The sequence below is a fragment of the Falco biarmicus genome, chromosome Z (assembly GCF_023638135.1).
Source record: "Falco biarmicus isolate bFalBia1 chromosome Z, bFalBia1.pri, whole genome shotgun sequence".
NCBI classification, from domain to species: domain Eukaryota; kingdom Metazoa; phylum Chordata; class Aves; order Falconiformes; family Falconidae; genus Falco; species Falco biarmicus.
In genome coordinates, this window is record NC_079311.1 from 82,485,153 (window position 1) to 82,508,138 (window position 22,986).

Below are 22,986 nucleotides of genomic sequence, written 5' to 3' on the forward strand. Positions count from 1 at the left end.
CAGCACAAAGCTAACAACAGAAACTGGCAACACAGACAGCAGCAGCTGTAAGATTATCTTCTCGATCTGCTTCAGCTCCACAGCCAAGCTGTATCTTAACACAAGTATGTGGCACAAAAGGGGCCAAGAAACACTGCATGAACCATGTACAGATCACAAAGAGGTTTTCAGCAGCTTGCAAAAGCCATTGAACAGGTTAAACTAACATATTGCCACCGTTTACATGCTGATCCTAAAGCACAGATGAGTTCAGTAACAGTACAGGACACATCACAGAAAAGCATGCTATGACACAAGTTTAAGAGCAGATAAATCTAACTTTTGATGGTTAGTATTTCCTCTAAATAAATGTGTTTTGACAGCTACTTGATGAAATGCTAGAATGTTGTCCTGCGACATCACTACTCAGTGCCAAATGCCTCGAGTCCACTTGCAGCAGCTGGCTCATCTTTATGTAAAATTCTCCTGACCAGAACAGGGAGCACCACTGGGCACTTCACAAATACAACATGCAGCACTGATTTTTCCAGTATTATGTTTCAGTCTTCTCTAAGAGTACAGGGAGTGTATCTGTAAACTTTGTGCTGTTTGTCTTTACTGGAGAGAAGCTTTGCTAACTTTGGGCACAAGTCTTGGCTGTAGAGACTTTGATCCCTACAGAAGTGTTAACACCACCTTCTGCCTAGAAGAGATGCTTTCACAGAATTGACTGGGAAGGCAAGAAAGCTGAAAACTGGCTTGAGAAGGGATTGCTGAGAACCTGAGAGATCTTGCCTACCAGGTCTTGAGAGGTCTTATGAACGTTCCTAACAGCAAAAGGCTTTTCAATGTTAGATTTGAAATTCAAGACAGCAAAAAGCGCTTGAAAAGTTACTGGCCCTATTGGCACTGGAAACTGATGAGAAACACATACACAAAAAAAAAGCCTAGTGACTGAACTTCTGAAGACATCACATAGCTTGCTAGTGAATTGCTCATTTCGTTGTGGGTTTAGATATTTAACACAAATCTGTGTACAGAAATAATGAATAAACACTGATAAGGAACTAATTGCTTACAGATTACCTAAAGCATCAAGTTTTAAACCTTGGGTATCAACAGGGACCAGTACCTCCAGAATAATTCCCATTCCTGGCAGGTGCTTTACCTGTTGCCTGGAAGTCAGTAACCACTTGCTGCTTTTTGCTGATCACAGGCTTAATGACAACATACAGACAGCTGCTGAACAAATACTCATGTTGTTGCTTCCTTTGCTTTAAATCAGCCTCCTTTCCCTCTAGCTTAAGTGAAATAAAAACTAAAGGCTCAGTTTCTGTTTTATCTGATGGACATGGGTACAATGAAAAGAGTCTGCATTCCATACCTGAAGAATGCAGGCATCTCCAACACCAGAATAGAATTCAGACTCTCGTAACAGGCAAATCACAAAGAGCAAAACCTAAAAGCCTCATAGGGAGGCCAGCACAAAAATGTTACAGGCAGGCAAGCATCCAGCTCCCAGCCTTCTCTACAGACTGTGTTCCCAAAACACAAGTCACAGCAGACAACTCCAACCACATTGATTCAGAAGTATCTTAAGTGTTCTTTGAGAGGACCAAGACTCTCCCGCACTGCTTCACCCCTCTAGAAGAGGATGTCACCTTTTATCTAAGTCAGAACATTAGATCACTTGCACAGAAAGACAGAAGCAAGTATTTTAGGGCTTTCTCAGCTTGAACAGATTCAATTAAAGACTCCTCTCCTCCACCTATTAGAGAAACTGCTCCTGGCTGGGGGAAAGTGATGATCCATGAGGGAATTTGTAATCTTCCTGTGGGAGGTTACCACAGACACACACTGGATAGAACACACAAAACAAAACAACCACAAGGAGACAGACTGACTTGTTTTGGGTAGGCACACTGTATTCCAACAAACAGGAGCAGAGCACCCAGGTGACAGCAGAGCAGTTTGGGGAATCTGAAGAACAAACTTCAGAGATACAAGCAGTCTTCAATTCACAAAAATGTGGTACTCTGTATTCTCAAAGCAGCCAGCAAGCAACTCAATTTGCTGTTAAGACACAGAAGGAAATGTACTACTTTACATTTTGACCCAAGTGTCTACTACTGAAGGCAAGTCCAATATGCAACACAAGCTTTTCAGCAAATCTTTTAGGTTAGATTCACTCTTGCATTAGACTGCAATGCAGAGGATATAATCCCTTCACACAGAATGAACCCAGGCTGGATTCAGCATACCTTTGTAACCATCAGCAGTCATGTCTCTTCAATACAGGTGCAGCCTCAGCCTCTGAATGCCATCAGCTCTCCAGTATCAGATAGGATTGAACCCAGATCTCAAAGCGTTCAAACTTTCTGAACAACACAGGGTAAAGAATGCTTCAAATACACTTGCTTGGATTTCATGGACATGTACCAAATTAAAAGAAAAAAACTTACTAAAAATATGCATCTTTATTCAGATAAGGTTATCTCTGAACTCCCAAGTGTCAATTTACATTAGTCAGAAACAAACATGAAAATGTCAGCTGTTTGAATTTAAAAAAAAACCACCACCACCAAGAGTAGACAGTCTGGTATTACAGTAATTGATGCATTGATAAATGTCAGCTTTTCTTGAAACAGGAAGTTAGTTAATTTACAAACCATAATGTAAGTTTTACTTCTGAAAGATTCAGCTATGACCATGTATTTAATACACCCTGATGAGTACAATGAGATTCTCTTGTCACTGCCAAATATTCGCTACTTGTCATCCACACTTCAAATACAATTATTAGACTTGTTCTCCCCTGTATTATCAAACTGGATTCCAATGCGTCTTCTCCTCCTAGTCCTGAAATCTTAGTTCATAAGAATCAAACACAGTCAGTGTTGAAACTTCTAGTAGCCAGCCGTAACAGGAGGCTACACTGACTGACACATTCTTAAAGTCCAAATTTGTTGCTATCACTTCCAAAACAGACAGGACAAAATTTAAGCTGGGCAATTGGGAGCTTTCCTTTGATCCAGTGAGTGACGAAGCAATATGAAAGTTCCAAGGAGAGATGACTGTGAAATGAAGCATGAAGCAAAGTTACCACTTTTGGGATATTACACTTTAGACCTTCTGCTCCCTAATACAAAAGTTTCCTAGTTGCACGTGGGAGGTATGTCAGATCTATTAGCAGCATAACACACAAGCTGAGCCTCACACTGAAGATACAATTGCAGGCCTAGACACCATCCCCAGCCTTCTAACAAAACAGACAAAAATACGGGCTGCTACAGCTTTAAAACAAAATTATGGTTGGATAAATTCACAGTAACAAAAAATACAGGCTTCCTCCAGCTGACACATTAGAGCTGTTCCTCATTACGTCAGATATATGCACCGACTTACCAAAATACAATTGTTAGCCTTTCTGTATAAAGGGTCTCACAAAACCTGCTGTGAGAGAGTTCTGTTTAGGTGTTGCACTGACACAGGAAGGCTTGCAATTGAAAGGAACAACAGTGTACATTTTCAGAACAATTTAAGAAAATATATTAAGTTCAGTATAGAAGAGTCAGAGTTGTAATAGCTTAGACTCAAGGCACCTGTAAATATTTGCTGGTGTTGAAAGAACTGAATGGATAAATTCCTACTCCTGTTATTCTGGCTTATCTGAAAAGTTTGTGGGTCCCCCCCATCCCCCCCCCCCCCCCTTTACTCTATTTATCCAGCAAGATTAGCTTGAGGCAGTAGTTTCTCCAATTAGTACAGCAAAATCTTCTCCAATTTAGAAATGAATCTATACCAATTACAGTATACTACATACTGTACACCTGTAAATAGGTGGTGCAGGTAGTATAATTTTATTGCCATAGCACAGACATGCACTTTTTGGAGACAGTATTTTAAGTAACAAAATATATTGCATAGATTTATCATTTCTCCAAACTGACAGGCACAATACTGAAGTGTTCTTCATTACAGTGAATTTGGCAGTATGTGTTACACTCCAAGGGAGCAGACTGTAGGAATACAGTAGCAGTATGCTAGATTCCAGATAATTTTTGCAGATTCAGACAAACAATAATTAGAAGTGAAAATATCTTGATGCATTTGTGTATTTCATAGAATTAAAAAAGCCAACCAAACAAATCAAAAACCCCCTATTCTAACTCCACACACACACCCCATTCAAGGACAAAGTTACCACAGATGTATAAACAAGGCAAAATTAATTAATTTCACATTCCTAATTTGGGCTCTCTGCTTTCTTTCTTTCCTGAAGCAAACGTTCACCTGATAAACAATATCAAAAGCACATGTTCAGTCTTATGCTTTTGATATTAAAGCAGGAATTGACACACAATATTGGTTCTACAGTAGCTTTCAGATTAACAAACACGTCTGAAGCAACAGCTTGTGAAGAAGTGGGTTAACACTCAATCAATACCTGTAGTTTAGAATACTTGCCATGTCAAGATGTAAATCAAAGCATCTGTATTTGACACATGAAAGACAAGACAGCTTTATAAAAGTAAAGACATATTAATACACTAAATACATCATTAATAAAATCAGAATTGAAGAGGTACAAAGCAATAATATCTTTGCTCAGAAAGTTCCACAGATATCCACAGAAAATTACAGACAGACTTGAAGCTAGAAGAAAGAAATCAGTTCCACAATATACTTGAACTGTTTTATCATGTTTTCTCTCACTGCCCAAAACCAAAACCCAAAATAAGGAGATAAGCCTTTGTTTGCTGGTTCTGTCTAGTTTGTTTTCTATGTCAGGTATCAGCAGTCAGACTGTTGAAGGCCTGTCTTTGTGTCCACACTTTTAAAAGTATCTATATTTAACAAAGAGTTAGGATTAACCAATTCTTACTAAATCCAAGGTAAACAAATGAAATGTTTGTAACAGGTTCTGACCCCCATCCCAAAAAAACCCCAAAACAACCAGTTATTGAGGGAGGGTTTTTTGCTGATGTTTTTGTTTTGTTTTTCTTTTTGGTTTGGTTTGTTTTTTTTAAAGGTGGTGGTTCGCTTTTTTTTGGGGGGGTGGTGGTGTTTGTTTGCTTGTTTTGTTTTTTTTTAAACTGGTATGTCACAACACTTAGAGGCAAGCTTTCTGCATAGATCATCACCTGCAATTCTCATAATTAATTATCACCAAATCTGGGTGTTTCAATTCCTTCCCCTGAAATCTTAACAAAAGAGGAATATGGCATCTGCCTCCCAGTATTTATGAGAAAGTTAGCTGAAAACACAGACTTAGATAGGATCCACAGTCTTCTCCTATCTCGTGTTTGCTCCACTGCTCCCCAGTCTGTTTTTAACTTTGAATGAACAAACAAAATGAGTTCTCATTTAAACTAACAAAATTCAATAATTTACAATATTGAAATATATCAAACACTAAAATTTCCCTCATTTACAAAAGTGTATAATTTTCTGTGCATACATACTGCTGTTATGTACACACAAAAGGAACAGGTCATCAAAAGAATTTTTTGGCTGCTGCTTCCTGTTGACTTCTGAAAGAAAAAGCAGAAGAGAGTTCCTTAAGTACCTATACTATAAAACTAGCTGACTGATTTAAATAAATAAATATTTCCTTTATTTGGGAATTAAAAATATTCCATCCTTTGTCAACATACACTTAGGGAAATCAAATATAAGTCACATCACAAAAACAGGACATAACTTTTTCTATTTACAAGGACATTGGCAGCATCACTGTAGTTCCAATTTTGCAACAGACACAGAAGGAAACAAATCATTCTGGAAAGAAGCCAGAAAATGTGAAAGAAAAGAAAAGAAAAAAGTACAAACTGATTTTTAATTTTCTACAGCTTCTCAGTATCCAATTAGCCTCAAAAAAGAAACATGCAATCAAGCAGTGAAAGAATTTACTTGACATGGGATTGCCTTTTCCTTCTGGCATGGAATATACTTAATTCTCTTTATGGAGAGAGATATATATATATATAGTGTGAATCGAGCACACAGACACTAATGCGGCAAGGGCATCACAAAGAACTGGAGGACCAGTTCCTCACTTGTCTTAGAAGCCATCTTTCCAGTTGATGGCATAACATGACATACATAAGAAATGCACTCTCTCCACTCCGTAGAGAAGCAGACACACAATAGAAGTTGGTGCAATCAGCAGCACTGGCCTTATACTGATACCAATTATCCTTCCATAGATGTAGCAAACCACATTTTCTCCTTGAAGGGCAATGCAGCTATTTTGGTCCCTACTCCTTATCCTGATAGTGTGTGTAAGAATCAGGAGGGAAGATGACCAAGTAAGTCTTTACTCTCAATAGGGTTTCCTTTCCATCAGCACAAATTTAATTTTAATACTACAACCATTGCAAGAAGGAGGAAGAGAGCAAACATCCCAATTAGTTTTAGTTTAGGAAGAAAAAAAAAAGTCCATACACTATCAGTTTCATATGTAGGAAAGGGATGAAAGGATATGTATCGCAAAAAAAGTTCCCTAAGGAATCTGTAAGAGGGGATAAATAGCTTGTAGATACACATAGCAAAAAAAAAAAAATTAAAAAAAAATAAAATCACATCAGATTTTGTTAGAATTATTAATAAACTTCAGTAAGTCCAGCACAGGACCACAAAGATACTGGTCCAGAGCTGAAGAACATGCCTCAAAGAGAAGAAAAGCAAGGGAACCGGGTGAGCTTGTTCACCCTGGACAGAAGGCAGCTTCAAGCAGTCTAACAGCAGTTTTCTAACACCCACAAGATGCTACTGAGGAGACAAGGACCATTTCTTTACGGATACAACAGTCAAACTGAAACCAGACAGGTTCACTCTAGATAAACCATGGGGATGGGGGGAGAATAAAAACTTCGCTATGGTAATTTAACATTTCCGATGGGGTCCATAACTGGTAAAATTTCCATTCTTGGGAGGTTTGTAAGACCTGACCAGTCTGAACACTAAGTGACCCAGTCTGAATTCAGTGCTGACCCAGCTTCTAGGAAGGGGTTGAACTACAGACCTCCCACAATCTCTTCCAATCTAAATGTTTTAAAGATTAATGTAACATATCATCGTAATTGCATTTCCAGTCAGAAGTTTTAAAAAACATTTGCCCTGTTGTCTTTAAACAAAAACATACTCACCTATACATGATATAACCAATGAATAACACTGTTTGCACTGCTACAAATATGAGGAAGTGCACTGTAGATAAGCACGATGGAAAAGGTGGCAAGTCTGGACACCTCAATTTCTCACTAGATGGCTAAAAACCAGGAAAAACAGTATTTGAGAAAAGAGCAAACAAGACATGCATGCCATCAAAAGACTTAAATGTAAGAAATGAAACAAAAGGCCTTTGCAACATGATTGAAAAATTGGAACACAAGCAGAAAACAAGACAGAAATGACACTACTCTGAAAAATCAAACCTACTCCTGGTCTCATTTTCCCCTTTTCACCTTTATGTTTCTCAGATAAACTGACCAATGTTAATTTGAGGTTACAGGGGAAAGAACAAATCATTAGTAAATTAACCCAGAAATCAAGAACCTTCTATGGGACCACAAGCTAATTCAGCTTAATTGCTACTCAGGCTAGACTAAGGTGCACCTGAACATGAATGCAGTCACCTGTCACACTTGAAGATCTTAAGCAGAATCTGCAAGAGCTTCCCCTGATTAAAGCTCTCCCTTCTGTGCAAAAGCAACATAGAATCTCCTCTACACAGAGCTGTCAAAGTAGGGGGCCAAACACAAAAAAGAGCATGCAGAAAACCTAATTGCTTGACCTTGTTTCCACAGGAAATTAGACTAAAAGTCATGCTCTTTGTGCAAAACTTCTCATCAAGACACAGATCATGCAGGTAGGTCAAGGCAGTGCAGTTTTAGCGAAGCAGCTTAATGAAGGATTAATTGCTCTGTAAATTGCATGCTGGCTCATCTTAGCTTTTCACTAACAGCCAAATAAGGAAGCATTACAGTCACGCTTTACACTACCAGCACATAAATTACCATATTTCGTTGTACTAAATGCTCAATGTCCCTCTTCACTACATGGAGGTGTTCTTTGATGTCATTGAAGTGCTGAGCTGTTTCATAGACTCCTGCAGCTGAGCCAGGATGTTGAGCTCCACTGATCAACTTCAGAGTATCAGCCATGGAATTTCTGAAACAAACCACAAAACATCTTTCAGCACAGAACAGCTTTTCCACAAACAGCAATTATTCTGGACACTTTTTAGTCCTTTAAAATTAGTTTGAAATGCATAGTTGCCCCAAAAAGCAGAAGACATTTTTTCTAGCTTCGAAGAACACCTTCAAGAAATAATTCCTTAAGCTATTATTTTTAAAAAATAATTAATTCTGCACACAGTTTCCATTTGTACAGTGCACCACCTCCCAAAGTCATGCTGAAAACAAGATCTGGCAAATATTCTATTGCTAGACATCTGCTTTGCCTGACTGATGAAGTCTAAGACAAGTAGTTTTATCTGAGGCTCTTGCCAAGGCTTTAGGATAAGCAGAGTTTAATGCAATCTTTGAAGAAAACCAAAAGCTGTTTGAAAAATAAATAAATAAAAGCAGTCATGTAAGAAATAAAAATAAGGAAGAGGCTTTAGGGATAAGAAAAGATTTAGATACATCCTTGTTTCATGATTATCATTTATATGAGAAACTCATTTCTGAATATGCACTGTCATAATACTTAATATTGTGTTCATGTGAATTAATTTTGCTTCTACAACAAATCAAATTAAATCCATAAAAAGTTGAGGCTCCATAACTAATTTTGTTTGAGGTAAACTAGTCAATGAGAGAAAAAAACCACCCTTAATCTCTAATCAATGTTTATATAATTTTCCCCTACAGTGATGTTTCTTTTCAGTAGCAAAGAGGATTATTCTACAGCTAAAATACTTATCATATGAATGTTAAACTCTCCATTATTAACAGACTAAATAAAAATGTATTTGGATTTCTTTTTAATTTACTTAAAACTTTATATTTTGTTCAGATGAGAGCTTACTTCAATGCCTTCAAGGTGCAGTCCTAACCCTCTGTACAGTGGTCAGCAATTTACCATAGAATGGTAACTCTCCAGAAGTAAAAATTGCAAGCATAGGTATACTGTATTAGTATTACAGCAACTTTTGCTCCATTATAAGAACTAGGCCGCTTGTTTAAATCACTTGAAGCAATCACATAACTAAGTCAAAGCCACACACTAAATTCATCTACACAATTATATCAAGTTGGAGATACACCACTTTAAAAATAAAGCTTTTAGTAATTATGGCCCCTACTAAATGCTGGATTAACAATATACTTTTCTTCACACTAAAGACTACCATTTTTTCTTAAAAATATCACTTTAATCACACAAATCAACTTAATATACTAGACTAACAGGATTCTGCACACTTCCCACATAACCAAAAAAATATTTTCTTTTCACCTTCAGTAACAAAAAGATCAAAGAATTCACCCTTTCCTGTCAAACCTAGTTCCAAGCACACATTAGATCAATCACTTTCCACTGTTACATGTTTGGGTATTCTGGATAATATACTGCACTCTAGGCCAGATGGAGTTACCCATGGAATTCTGCAAAACTCTCAATGTTTACCTCAATAAGCTCAGTTTTAATATTGCAAAGTTATCAAAAGAAGTTACCAAAACCCAGCTGCTTGCTTCTGTAAGCCTCTTCAAACAAAACTAATCAAAGCAGCTCTCTCACCTCTCATTCTACATTTCTGGTTTGGAACACAAAATGAACGCAAAAAAACCCTCCTCTGTATCCGACTTAAATTAGCATATAAATTACCCAGAAATTATTTTATTTTTTGTATTGTTGTTTTATTAATTATTTATTAATATTTACCTGTACTTGGAATTAGTGTTACAATAACTTATTTTAGAAGTAGGTTTTTCACCAGAAGGTTTTTTTTCTTAAAAGACCCATGCAAACCCATGCAACCACCATCATGACCACTGCCTAATAAATGCTGACACCAATTCTGCCCGTCCACATCCATCATATTGTTTATCTTGCCCTGCTATTTTCTGTGCTAGAACATGTGTGACACTCATTTTGTTCCTCTCCCTCCTAATACCACCACCCTATGCAATTAACAGAAATCTGCACACCCACCTTCCCCCAGACTGATCCACTGTTTGTTAAAAGCAAAATAACTTCTTAAATAGACATGGTCTATATCAAATTTAATTTACATTTACATTTGCACAAACAATACCATGCTGATAGCTTCTACTCTATTTTCATGCAAGATTCTTCTATAATCAGATGATTAAGAAATCCACAAATCTTGACAAGAAAATTACTTAGTAAGTCCTTTTCCTCCAAGATGACCAGCAATGCAACAGCAGGCTGTTTGTTTTTATCTATAAATAAAACATTTCTTTAATCTAAGAAAAGTATGAAGATGATGTTACGCAAACTCCTACCTAGTAAGTCACTAAAAGGACAGACTGCCAATGCTAACAAGAAAATCTAATTTGCTTGCAAGGCATAAAGATTTGTCAAGAATATTAACATTAAAAGCTTTCATGGAAGAACAAGTGCAAAATTGGAGCACTCTAATCTTCATTCTACAAAAAACCTGACCTACTTAGATAAATCACTCAGAGCTGCCCAGGAAAAAAACAGCTGTAGTAATTGTTTTTCTCTTTTTTTTAAGCCCAAGGTAAGGAATGTTTTAACTATTATAAATGAAGAGTTAAACCAACTTAAAGCCATTCCTGCTAAAGAAAGCAATTGTAGAATGTCTTAGAAGCAGTACTCAGGCACCTCTACCAAACACAGGAATTTTCTCAAATACATTTTAGCAGTATAGTACCTAGAAGATAAGATTTTCACTTCATTTGGTAACATGGTTTGAAAAGCTACAGCATACCTCTCCATCAATTTTAAAAACTGCATCTTAAAAAGCACCATTATTAATCACTTGGGAACTTGTAAGCATCCCTGCAGATACAGGATTTCCTGAGGAAGTTCGCTGGCAGAAACTCCTCTGACAAAAGAACCAATCAACACACTCAAATTTTCTCTAACCTACAAGAAATGGGGATAAGATTACTAAAACAGTCTACACAATACACTGGGACGTGAAAAACACATTTGTGTGTTTACTACACAATCTAAGTGTAAGTTACAGTAATTTAGTATTAGTGTCCTTTTTTTTTTTTCTTTTCCCCTTAAGTGCTGTATGACAGTGTGTCTTAGCACCTAACAAACCACAGAATTTTTAGTCAAGTTGGGTTTCCGGTATCTACGGGGATGGAGACTGCAAAACCTCTCTGGGCAACCAACCTATTCCAGTGTTCCATCACTCTCACAAGTTTCTCAGGTCTACACAGAATTTCCTGTATTTGAGTTTGTGCCTGTTGCTTTTCATTCTGTCATTGGGTACCAGTGAGAAGAGTCTGCCTGTTTCTATCACCCTCACCACATCCAAGGTCATGTATTTATACCCACTGATGAGATACCCCCAAGCCTTTTCTCCAGGCTATACAATCCTAGCTCCCTCAGCCTCTCCTTATACAACAAATGCTCCAACCCTTCAATCATTTTCATGATCCTTCACGTGACTCCTTCCAGTATGTCCATGCCCCTTCTGTACCAGGGTGCCCAGGACTGGGCACAGGACTCCGGATGTGGTGTCACCAGTGCTGAGTAGAGAGGAAGAATCATCCCCCTCAACCCAACGGCAATACTCAGCCTAGGATGCTGCCAGTTGTCTTTCCTGTACAAGTGCATTGCTGCCCAACATCCAACTTCTTGTCCACCAGGATTCTCAAGTTCTTTTCTGCAAAACCACTTTCCAGCTGATCAGTCCCCTGACTGTACTGATGGGCTAAGTTACTCCTTCACTGGTGCAGGACTGTGGAAACTGCACTTTTTGTCCCTTTATTATTCAAAGTTCAGGCCAAGAAAGGACATTAAATATTTTCCATATCTGACCCTTGTTTCAGCTGCCATCAAGAAGCAACACTCTCTCAAGGCCTAGCCCTACTCCTACTGATAGAAAAAGGTTAATCTACAAGGGAAAGGAAAAAGAAGAAAAAAAAAAAAAAGAAGAGGCCTCTCCAATGCTTATACACACTGGAATTCTGAGAGACTCGACATAAAACTATACATACTTTTTGCGACACACAAATCACTAACACTTAAAGAGACCCCTATGGAGCAATAATCAATATATGAGCTTTAGGCAGTCACAACAGAATAAGGGAAAAAACTCAAAAGACAAAATATATGTGTATATTGAAGAAAGAACTACTTTAACGCCCCCCCAAAAAATGTAATTAGAGGAATAAGCAATAAATCTCAACAATTCTTATTAAATGCATATACAATTTCATTTGTACAGAACTACTTCTCACAATTACTTACATGCCTTTACAGGTTGTTTACATTAAGCAAAACTTCAAATATATCTCATATAATATTGTCCAAGTATAATATTATAGACTAATAATATTATATAATAATAAAAAATAAAATCAGGATATCAGGAGTAGATTGAGTATATCAACAAGATACTCCAATACACTTTTTTCTGGTTCACTAGCTCTAAGTTGAAGGCATTTATGCTCATTGTGTTATCAATACTTCAAAATCAGAGCAACAACCTTTCATGAGGTAGCAGGTTATCACATTAGCAGAAATCGATTTTTTTTAGAGGGACTGGACTTACTTGTTCAACTAGAATCTTACAATAAAAAATAAATAATAATTAAAAAAGGCAAATTAGGGGGCTTAGCCACCCTAGGGACATGAACTTAATTATATTATTTGAGTTCATTTAGTTATAGAAATTAAATGTATGCAGAAATTTATCACTACAGAACTGACAGAAATTTCAATTTCACAGAGAAGTTTGTCAGTATTCTCCTACTGAAATAATAAATAGGATTTAAAAGGTGGAAAATAACATAAAATTCAAAACACAGCCTTAATATTTAGGAAGTATTTACCTCATTTCATTTACTTGTCTAATGACCTCTTCTTGAGTTTTCACAACTGTCTCAATCTCTTGGTGCGAAACCTGGAGGGTGTAAAGGGTGGGTGAGAAAAAGATCAGTATATCTCAGAAAAAGCAAATCAATCATGCTGTTGAAATTAGGCTGAGCTGTCAATCACAGTGTTTTTTGGGTTTGGTTTTTTTTGTTTGTTTGCTGTTGTTTTTCTAATTTACCTGTCCTTGTTGACCTGGAAAACCAGCTCCTCTTTTAGCAATCTCATCTGTGACTGCAGAGACGTATCTCCTCTGCTCATCCAGAATCATGTCCAATTGCCTATTAAGCTGTTTGATTTCAAGATGAATTCGATTCTGCCCCTCAAAGATTTGTCTCAGCTCACGATCACTTACAGTTTCAAAAAGATCATCTGCTGTTAAGGAAAAAGTACAGGTAGTTCTTAACATACATGCATTCCTCTTAAGTTGCACTGTATCATTTTTCTTGCACCCTTCAAGTTACCACACGGATTACTTTTTTTCTGATAATTTCATGTATTTGATGTTTATTTATCACCATTGCCACGGCAAAGGATACCCAAATGGGATCACAACAAATGAACAGAGATAACCACACATTCAAACCCAGACTCCATCTCAGAGTTCCTATTTTAATACAGTGGCAACGTGCAAAATAATGGAAACAAGATGCTGTTATTACTAGGAGGCATAATTTTTTGCATAAGCTAGCACTGCATTACCAACTACCCTTCAGAGGAGATTTGCAGATATTAAGTAACAGCTACTTTTTACAAAAAGTAAGGTGTAAAATGTAGCTTGAAATAGACAAGTGACTGCACATTTTGAGCAAGTTCCTCTACAGCTTCAACATCCAGAAAGAAAGGCCAAAAGACTATGTGGCAAAAAGATTGTTCTTTCTTCTCAATGGAAGGCTGGACAATATTCCAAAAGCACAGATGAAGATAAAATGGTGTAGGACCCTTGGAACAGTCACAACTTACCACTGTGCAAAAAAAATGACAACCTGAAATTTCAGGTCCAGATGCCCACAGTACATTCCTGATATGTATGCATTCAAATACAGCCAATTCAATCCACAAAAGCAAGATACAGACTGGCTTCCATTACATTTTCAGATCAGTAGATTTTTTTTGCCTAGCTCTAAAATATAAATAAACCTATCCAAGCAAACAAACAAAACCCCCACCATGTTCCATAGGAGAACAAAGTCTAAGCACTTTAGCTAAACACTCAAAAAAAGTGGGCAAGAGTCATTATTGCAATCTTCCTAAATTAAGTATAATTTGAAAACAGTGTAAAAAAGTGTTCCAGTGTGAAATATCTTTAAACCAGTATTTGCTGAGAGCTGCAAGTGGAAAGGGCAATTCTGCCTTACCCAGCCAACATTAAATTTCTTATCAATAGCTTAAAATGTAAAAATAACAGCCACAGTTTTTAAGAATATCAAGCTTGAAATGTCATTACTAGCCAACATGAATAAACACTGTATTCCAGCTAATGCTGTGGTCCTGAAATTGACCGAACTCACTATATATCCAGTATTAGGCAAACATTAAGATTTTCCAAGGAAGGACATTTCAGCATATCCACTAGCCCACCTTTAATAACCATCCATAAAAGAAGATGGAAAAAACGATTTTGCTATGAATGTGCAGAAACAGACCAAAAAGATGACCTTTCAAATAAATTTTCAAATAACCAAAGAGGCTGTGCTTCCTTAATCATCACTTTACAGCCAGGGATGCATGACCTTCTCTTTCTTCCACTGTTCCATACAGATTCTCATTGTTCCCATCATGTTTCTGTGGTTTGTTTTGTTCTCAATCCAGGCATGACAAAAGGGACTTTGTATTTCAGAAAACACTTTGCAAACGAAAGACCAAAGATTCTTAAATAAAGTAAGTAAGATCAGAAGGAGCTTAGTAAGATCAGAGTATCAGGCCCTAGCTCTGAATATCCCAGAAAGTAAACATTTTTCTTGTCAACTGAAAAATTGCTCAAATAACTTGCCTGGCTGCCCTTGCACATCAGGATGTTCCTTTTGAAACTCTTCTTTCTTTTTATCCAGTTCTTGTTGAAAGTGTTCAAACTCTTCTTGATACTTCTCTTTATCTTTTTGAGGAATTTCTGCATCTGGTGTTGACTTTAAAACATTATCAAGGGGTGGGGGAGAGATTTTTTCATGTTCTCCACCACTCCTACGTAACTTATTCTCCAGCAAGGCTGTTCAGATTTCAGATTTGAAACACAATTAGTGGAGCACATTAATATATTAAGTTTAAGTGAGAAACCAGACACTCCTACGTAACTTATTCTCCAGCAAGGCTGTTCAGATTTCTGATTTGAAACACAATTAGTGGAGCACATTAATATATTAAGTTGAAGTGAGAAACCAGACATTCCTAGGGAGACCCACAGCTTTTTCCCCTGATACATTTGTACTTTCTGCGATTAAAAAGAAACTAAGTTTTACAAGGATAGATCCTGTTTAGCAGTACAGAACTGTTCTAGAGGTATGCAAAATTGAAAGCAAGAACATTATTTGTCTGCTTTCAAACAAAGTGTATTTTTTAGTTTGTTTTCTCTGCATGTTTTGATTAAATACCAGGATTTTTGTTGATTCAGTGTTGCTTCAAGAATTCTTGTCTTGCAAATGTCTATTACAATATTACCAAAACATTACAGCATTAGTCTCATTTTTCTAAAACAGATGACAGCACAACTAGATGCAAAAATCCCTGAAACAGGGATGCCAAATACGACTTCCAAGAAAATATTGTTATATGGTGCTATATACAAAACACATATAATAACACTGTATTATGCACAAAAATGCTTACTACTGCCTTCCCGGGCTCAGTCAACTGGAAGGTCAGAAAAGACAGGACATCATGATCATCTGTATTCAACAAACAGAACAAAAAAACCCACTGTTAATTGCTACTGCTAAACATTACAAATTCCCAAGTCAACCCTGCACTTCCAAGGATCTTCAGGCAACAACATCCTCCCAAAGTCCTCCCAAAAGTTTATCTAGTGGAGAATGAGACTACACAGTATCTTTGTCGGGACACATTGAAAGTCCTTCTGCTCCAGCTAGGAAAAGGCCTACACATATCAGTAATTCGGGAATAGGAGAGGATTAAGTACATCATTGTGGTAAAAAGCTGGTATAACGGATTAACACTAGCAGTAAAAAACTCTCTCATCAGCCCTGCAAGTTCCCACATCATTTGTCACAATTTTTAGCATTTGCTACCTGCAAGGCCCCCTGTTGCTGCAGATATTCCAAAATATCCTTGTGACGGCAATACTATATCTTGCACTTCTGCACAAAATTCATAGTCTTCTTTATCCGGAGTAAACCCGTTGTTAATTAATACCTAAAAGGATAAACACTTACAATGTTTACTACATAAATCTGTGTTACTTGCTTTGTCAGATTACAGTAATGCTCATAACTACAACTTTTCAGGTAACTCGGCATCTGATACTAGAAACCAGAACTTACTTCTTTTCTGAAAAGACACATTATACAAAGAAAATGCATAAGCTTTCTACTTTAAAAAGGAAAAAAAGGCCTGATTCAACGTTCAGCACCTAGGAGGACACACTGCACAGAATTGAGACATATAAAAATGTATTCATTTCAGTTAAAAGAAGCAGCAAGGCAAATTAGTGCATGGGAAGGAACATATGGGGAAAGGGATACTATCAGGAGAGGTGAACGTAAGCCAAGGGATGGCACAGCACTGCCTGAGGGTGCCAATGGGAACATTTATGCTGTTAACTATCTTATTTAAAAAAAAAAAGCCATCAATTTAAGATGTGCTCCTAAACCAGGGAACACTGAGGGTTTAGGACCACATCTGAGATGCTCATACACCAGCACACTCAATATAAGACAAATGGGACAAACTGGAAGTCCTGGTCTGTTCCCAGAGCTACAATGTCATTGGTATTAGTAAGACTTGGGAGAATGAGTCCCACAGCTGGAGCGCTGGGATGGAGGGCACAGGCTGTTGAGGATGCACAGGCAGGGCAAGCAAGGTGGAAAAGCTGCACATATACATAACTGACAGGTTAGACTGTACAGCCCTTACAGTTAAGAGATGATGTGGTTGAGAGCCTCTGGGTGAGGATTAGAGAGATGGAGAACAGCAGATGTCATTGCGGGCATCCACTACTCATCACCTAGCCAGGATGTTAGCACTGATGTTAGCACTGATGTTAGCACTATAGGCAATTAGGAGAAATCCCTGGATCAGCAGTCCTTGTCTTTATGGGAGATTTCAACTTTCCAGACATCAACTCGGAATACCACGGTGCTGTGACAAGCACATCTAGGAAATTCCTGAAGATGAAGATAATTTCTTGTCACATGTACTCAGTGAGGCAACTAGGAAAGGCACCCTCCTACACTTGTTATTTGTGAACACAGGATGACTCATGGGAGGTGTGATGGTAGATGGCTGTCTTAGCCACAGCAATTACTAAATGGTAGATTTTAAAATATTTGTTGGAATGAGAAAAAACATCACCAGAGTTGCTAACCTGGATTTCAAGAGAGCAAAGTTTAAGCTACCCAAGAAGCAGTTAGCAGAGAAACTGCTTTTGAGGGCTTAGGGGTCCATGACTGTTGGTCAGTTTTTAGCCACTTTTTTTTTTTTTTTTCTTTTCCTCTTCTTTTAAGAACCTTGCTTGCACAGCAGCAGGCAATCCCATTGTGTCAGAAGTCAAGCAAGCAGGGCTTGGCTGAACACAGAATCCTCTTGGAACTCAAGAGGAAAAAGAAATTGTATGATCTCTGGAAGCAAGTTCATACTTCACAGGCAGATTACAGAGTCATGGTTTGCACATGCAGGGAGAAGACACAAAAGGCAAAAGCTCAACAAGGGTTGAAACTGGCTGGTCAACGCAACTGTCAAACAACAAGAAAGGCTTTTTGAAGTACGTTAATAGTAAGAGGAGGTTCAAGGAAAACATTAGACCAACACTTGTTGAAGATAGTCACCTGACAAACAGGGATGAACAAGAGGCAGAAGCATTCAACTCTTTTTGCCTTAGTCTGTACCAATATAGACCTTGGGCTGCCTGGTCCTCCAAGTCAGACGACCACGGCTGCAGGAGCGGTGACCTTTCCATTTGTGGACATTAAAATTGTAAGGGACGAGATGTACCCGCTGAATGTTCCCAAGTGCACAGGGCCAGATGGTATTCATCACAGAGTGTGGAAGGAGCTAGTGGATGTTGCAGCAGGACCCTTCTCAACCATCTAGCAAAGGTCTTAGGAGTCTGGGGAGGTCCCCACTGACTGGAAGCTAGCAAACATTATTCCAATTTACAAGAAGGGCATGAGGGAAGACCCAGGAAACTACACACTTGTTAGATTAACCTCAGTGACTGGAAAAATATGGAGAAGATCATACTGAGTGCTACCGAAAAGCATCTAAAGAACAATGCAATCACCAGGCACAGTGAACACGGGCTCATGAAGTGGAAGTCCTGCTTAACTACTTTGATATCCTACAGGAAGGCCATCCACCCAGTGGGTGAAGGGAAGGTGGTGGAGGTAGTTCTTTTGGATTTCAGTAAGGCTTTTGATACTATCGCTCACAGTATCCTTCTGGACATGCTGTCCAGCTGTGAGATACGCAGGTTCATGGTGCACTGGGTGAAGAACTGGCTGGATGGCAGGGCTCAAAGGCTTGACCTGAACTGGGGTACATCTGGCTGGTGACTAGTCACCAGCTGCGTTCCTCAGGGCTCAATTCTAGAGGCAGTGCTGTTCAGCATTTTTATCAGTGATCTGGATGCAGGAGTTGAATTACCATTAGCAAGTCTTCTGATAATACTAAACTGGGAGGTGCTGTTGACTCAAGGGACAAGAGGCCCTGCAGAGGGATCTAGACAGACTGGAGCATTGGGCATCATCAATGGCATGAAACTGAATAAGAAACACTGGATCCTGCACCTGGGACAGAGTAATGCCAGAGTGGAGAGCAGTCCTACAGAAAGGGACCTGGGGGTGTTGGATGATGGCAGGCTCAAAATGATCCAGCAATGAGGGCAAACTGCATTTTAGGGTGCACCAAACACAGCAGAACCAGTGGCTCAAGAGGGGTGATTCTGTAGCTGTATTTATCGTCGGTATGGCCTCACCTTGAGCAGTGTGCGCAGTTCTGGGCCCCACAATTTCAGGAAGGATGTTCAGGTACTCACATGCCTCCAGAGAAGGGCAAAGGTGGTGAAGGGCTGGAAGGCATGTCCTGTGAGGAGAGGCTGAGGACTCTGGGCTTGTCTAGTTTGGAGAGAGGGAGGCTGAGGGGCAACCTTGTTGCTCTCTGCAGCTTCCCAAGGAGGGGATGTGGAGAGGGAGGTGCTGAGCTCTTCTCCCTGGGATCCAGGGACAGGGTGCCTGGGAATGGCTCAAAGCTGCGCATGGGGAGGTTCAGACTGGATGTGAGGAAGCATTTCTTTACCAAGAGGGTGCTCAAACCCTGGGACAGGCTTCCTGGAGAGGTGGTCAATGCCCCACGCCTGTCAGCATTTAAGAGGCATTTGGACAATTCCCTTGACAATGTGCTTTAACTTTTGGTCAGCCCTGGAGAGGCCAGGCAGTTGGGCTAGATGACCATTCCAAGTCCCTTCCAAACAGAATTAATCTATTCTATAACTGATCATGGCGTAGTAACATCAACTGTGTTTCAAGAAATCCCTGCCTTGGGGATAATTAAAGCCCAGTCTATCAAAAGTATGCATCCCAGTAAAGGCAACACAGATTTTTGGTATGATCTAGAAGACTCATCCCTGATTGTTCTTAGGCTGACTCTAAGCTTAGGGAGTTTCTCTCCTTCTCTATGGATGCATTTACTGAACTGCTAATGTTAGCAGTTTGGGCCAGAGGAGCTCCTAGATAAGAAAGGACCAGGCACATTCAAAAAGAAAGCAGCCTTGGAGTCTGAAATTTTATTTTCATTGAAGAGTAACAGATGGCCTTTATCATTACAACACAGTGCAAGGTCTACCCTCTTTTAGGTGCATTCATGTTTACTTTTAGAAAAAGTTCTACTACAAAATGACAGCTGTGTGACTTACGGCTAATACCTATCGGCACCTTTTCTGAAGAAATCAGAAGCCAAGAAACACACGCTTTATAGCCATCGCAACCAACACCACATCAATGTTTTTCTTTCCTTATCTAGAAGGAATTCATAGTCATGTGAACAGTATTCAAGAACCCTTGAATGCTCCCTTGTACCAATGGGTTTCTATCTTCTTTAAAGTCCTGTTATTTCTGGAAGGTGGGAAGCCTCAAGCAGCAAATCTAAATCTGCTGTCAAAGAGTGAGCCTCAGATTTTAGTCACATTTCAAGAACCTCTTACAATCAGCTATGAAGCCCTCTGCAGCTCTCAGATCAGCTTGAGAAATACCGTTCAAGTTAAGGAGCTGCTCAACCACCGGGAAGCTGAGGAACAGATGCTGGTTTTGGGACACCTCTACAGGCAAATAAAAGCAACAGGAGGGTGTGAGCAGATATGAGTATGTCAGCAAGATGACACCTAAGTAACATCAGAAAAAAACAGTAATACCTGCTAAGTCAGCTCAGGAAATTAGATGCACTAAGGTAGCTAAAAGAACTCATCTAGGATTTGAACATACTGTACCTCCTTCGAACTTCTGCTACCAAGCTCAACATTTTTAAGAATATTAGAATTAACACATGGGGTCTTTGGGTTTTCATAACAATCTCACACTTAACCTGAAAGACATGAGCAATTATGTTATTTCAGAGTACTTACAGTTAACGTTTTTTGGTAGTATGTTGTCTTTACTCGAACAGGATAGGGCTTGTTACGAAAGTCCCTCTGACAGGATGCCAATGCTTGCGTGGAACCATCACTATGCAAGAAGACAACTTGCATAAAACTATATCTTATGATTTATCAGCTAAGACAAAAAAGCATCAGTGTATCACTAAGCAACATCACGATAGTTTTTCAATATGCAAGTTTTTCAGAAACTGTCCCACAACTGCACTGAGCTTTTTTGAAGCCTGGGGTCAACAGGACTAGATGCTCTACACAGGACAAATTATAGACAGAATGCAGTAATGGGGAATATTGCCGTCCCTGTGAACTGAGATGGAAATAAGCTACAGTCCAGGCTGTACCAACTAAGCTAAACACCTCTCTTCTCAGAGAATCCAAAAAGGTGGCAAGTGTGTTGCCGACAATAAAAAAACAGAAATCAAATAATTTCAGTAACGGGCAATTAGCTTTCAGCTAGTCACTTCCATCTATTGGATGTTATTAGCTGTGTGTGGAAAATATCCTTAAGCAATGAAGAGGTAAAAAGTCTGTACCTCCAGACTCACCCACCCCAAAGGACACAGGCCATTTAAATATTCATCAGTTGCCAGTTTCTGTGCTGTTACTAACAAAACAGTGTTTTAGCAAACAGAAAAATTCAAATGTAAAGGAAACAATAAAGTTTCATATGAAAGAAACCTTTATAAAGTTTCTCAAAGAATTTCATGCAAAATTTCATCACTGAAAAGCAACCATTTATCATTACCACTGAAAATAAACTTACTTCTGATGGTCATACAGAAGTTTTCCATTGTTGCCTACCACGATCACTGCAGGATTGTTTTTCTAAAAAAAAACAGCAAACAAATACAATAGTTTAATTTGAAGTGAAACTTAAATAACATCACTGATAGACTTTCTGTGATGAAACACTTGAAGTCATTACAAGTAAAGCACAGATGTTTTTATTCTTTCTATACTTCAGGATTACAAAAGCAAAATGACTGAGTCACAGCGTCACACTGTGTGCTTTGCAAGGGACTGCTATATTCTTTGAATAGTTAGGGGTGAAAAAACTCATACAAATTAAGTTCCTGTATATGCTAACAATTACAGTAATTTGACAAATATAGAAATGCAAAAGCCACAGACAGTAGAAATTTGTATGTAGTGAAGATACAGATCTTGAAACTAATAGGCGACTTATACATTCAACTTTGGCAACATAACACTGGGAAAACCATCCAAACAGACACTATGTTGACAACCTGCTGACCTTGCCACAGTCATGACAAAAACCTCAGGAACTATCTGTCAGAGACTAAACAAAGTCTGTTGAACACATCCCCAGTTATTTAAACTGCTACAGGATGAGGACAAGCTAACATAGGGCAGAACAGATTTGCAGTGCTATCCCAGTGGCTTCCAGGAGTTTATTCATAAACTCCAGTTTCTAAAAGAGCACAAGATTTCAACAGTTAACCTCCCTTCCCCCTTCAATGTTTCAATTCATCATCTCCTCAAACGTAGTGGTTTTGGCTGGGATAGAGTGAAATTTCTTCCTAGTAGATTTTAAGGGACTACATTTTGGCTTTATGATGTAAACAGTCTTGATAACACAGCCACATTTCAGCTACTGCTTACACAGCCCTCAAGGCCTTTTCTGCTTCTCACAGTTCCCCACCAGTAAGCAGGCTTGGGGGCGTAAGCTCTGAGGGGCCACAGCCAGGGCAGCTGACCCAAACTGGCCAAAGGGATAACCTGGAGCATATGGCATCATGCTCAGCCATAAAAGCTGGGGAAGATAGAGGAAGCAGGGCACACAGAATTACGGCATTTGTCTTTGTAAGTCATCATTATGCATGATGGAATCCTGCTCTTCCTGGAGCCTAACACCTGCCTGATGATGGAAAACAGTGAATTCTTTGTTTCGCTTTGCTGGAGCACACCGCTTTACCTGTTAAGCCATGTTTATCTCAACCCACAAGTTTTCCTCACTTTTACCCTTCCAATTTTCTCCCCCATCCCATGAGAGGGGGAGTGAGCAAGCAGCTGTGTGGTGCTCAGCTGCCTACCAGGGTTAAAACACAACATAAAGGAATATACCGTCCTGCTAGACAGATTGTTAGCTCTTAAGAAAAAAGCCTCAAGACTTCCAAGACTTC

The 22,986-nt window shown here is 38.8% G+C and overlaps 1 protein-coding gene and 1 long non-coding RNA gene across 2 annotated transcripts in view; both read right to left on the reverse strand.

Annotated features, from left to right (window-relative positions):
- Window positions 1-2,437: 2,437 nt before the first annotated feature.
- The window catches only part of LMAN1 (lectin, mannose binding 1), a 21,434-nt gene continuing 885 nt past the window's right edge, over window positions 2,438-22,986 (reverse strand). The window contains exons 2-11 of the mRNA XM_056323705.1: window positions 21,606-21,667; window positions 20,813-20,912; window positions 16,269-16,392; window positions 15,850-15,908; window positions 15,020-15,152; window positions 13,208-13,398; window positions 12,987-13,057; window positions 8,001-8,154; window positions 7,131-7,252; window positions 2,438-5,513 (exon numbers count right to left, since the gene is read on the reverse strand). Of these exons, the coding sequence (XP_056179680.1) occupies window positions 5,477-5,513; window positions 7,131-7,252; window positions 8,001-8,154; window positions 12,987-13,057; window positions 13,208-13,398; window positions 15,020-15,152; window positions 15,850-15,908; window positions 16,269-16,392; window positions 20,813-20,912; window positions 21,606-21,667 (1,053 nt within the window). The 3' untranslated portion in view covers window positions 2,438-5,476. The remainder of the gene's footprint in view (window positions 5,514-7,130; window positions 7,253-8,000; window positions 8,155-12,986; window positions 13,058-13,207; window positions 13,399-15,019; window positions 15,153-15,849; window positions 15,909-16,268; window positions 16,393-20,812; window positions 20,913-21,605; window positions 21,668-22,986) is intronic.
- On the reverse strand, window positions 19,946-20,806 carry LOC130143068 (uncharacterized). The gene is made up of 2 exons (XR_008819625.1): window positions 20,678-20,806; window positions 19,946-20,572 (listed from the first exon to the last, which is right to left on the reverse strand). It is a non-coding gene; the product is annotated as an uncharacterized LOC130143068 (long non-coding RNA).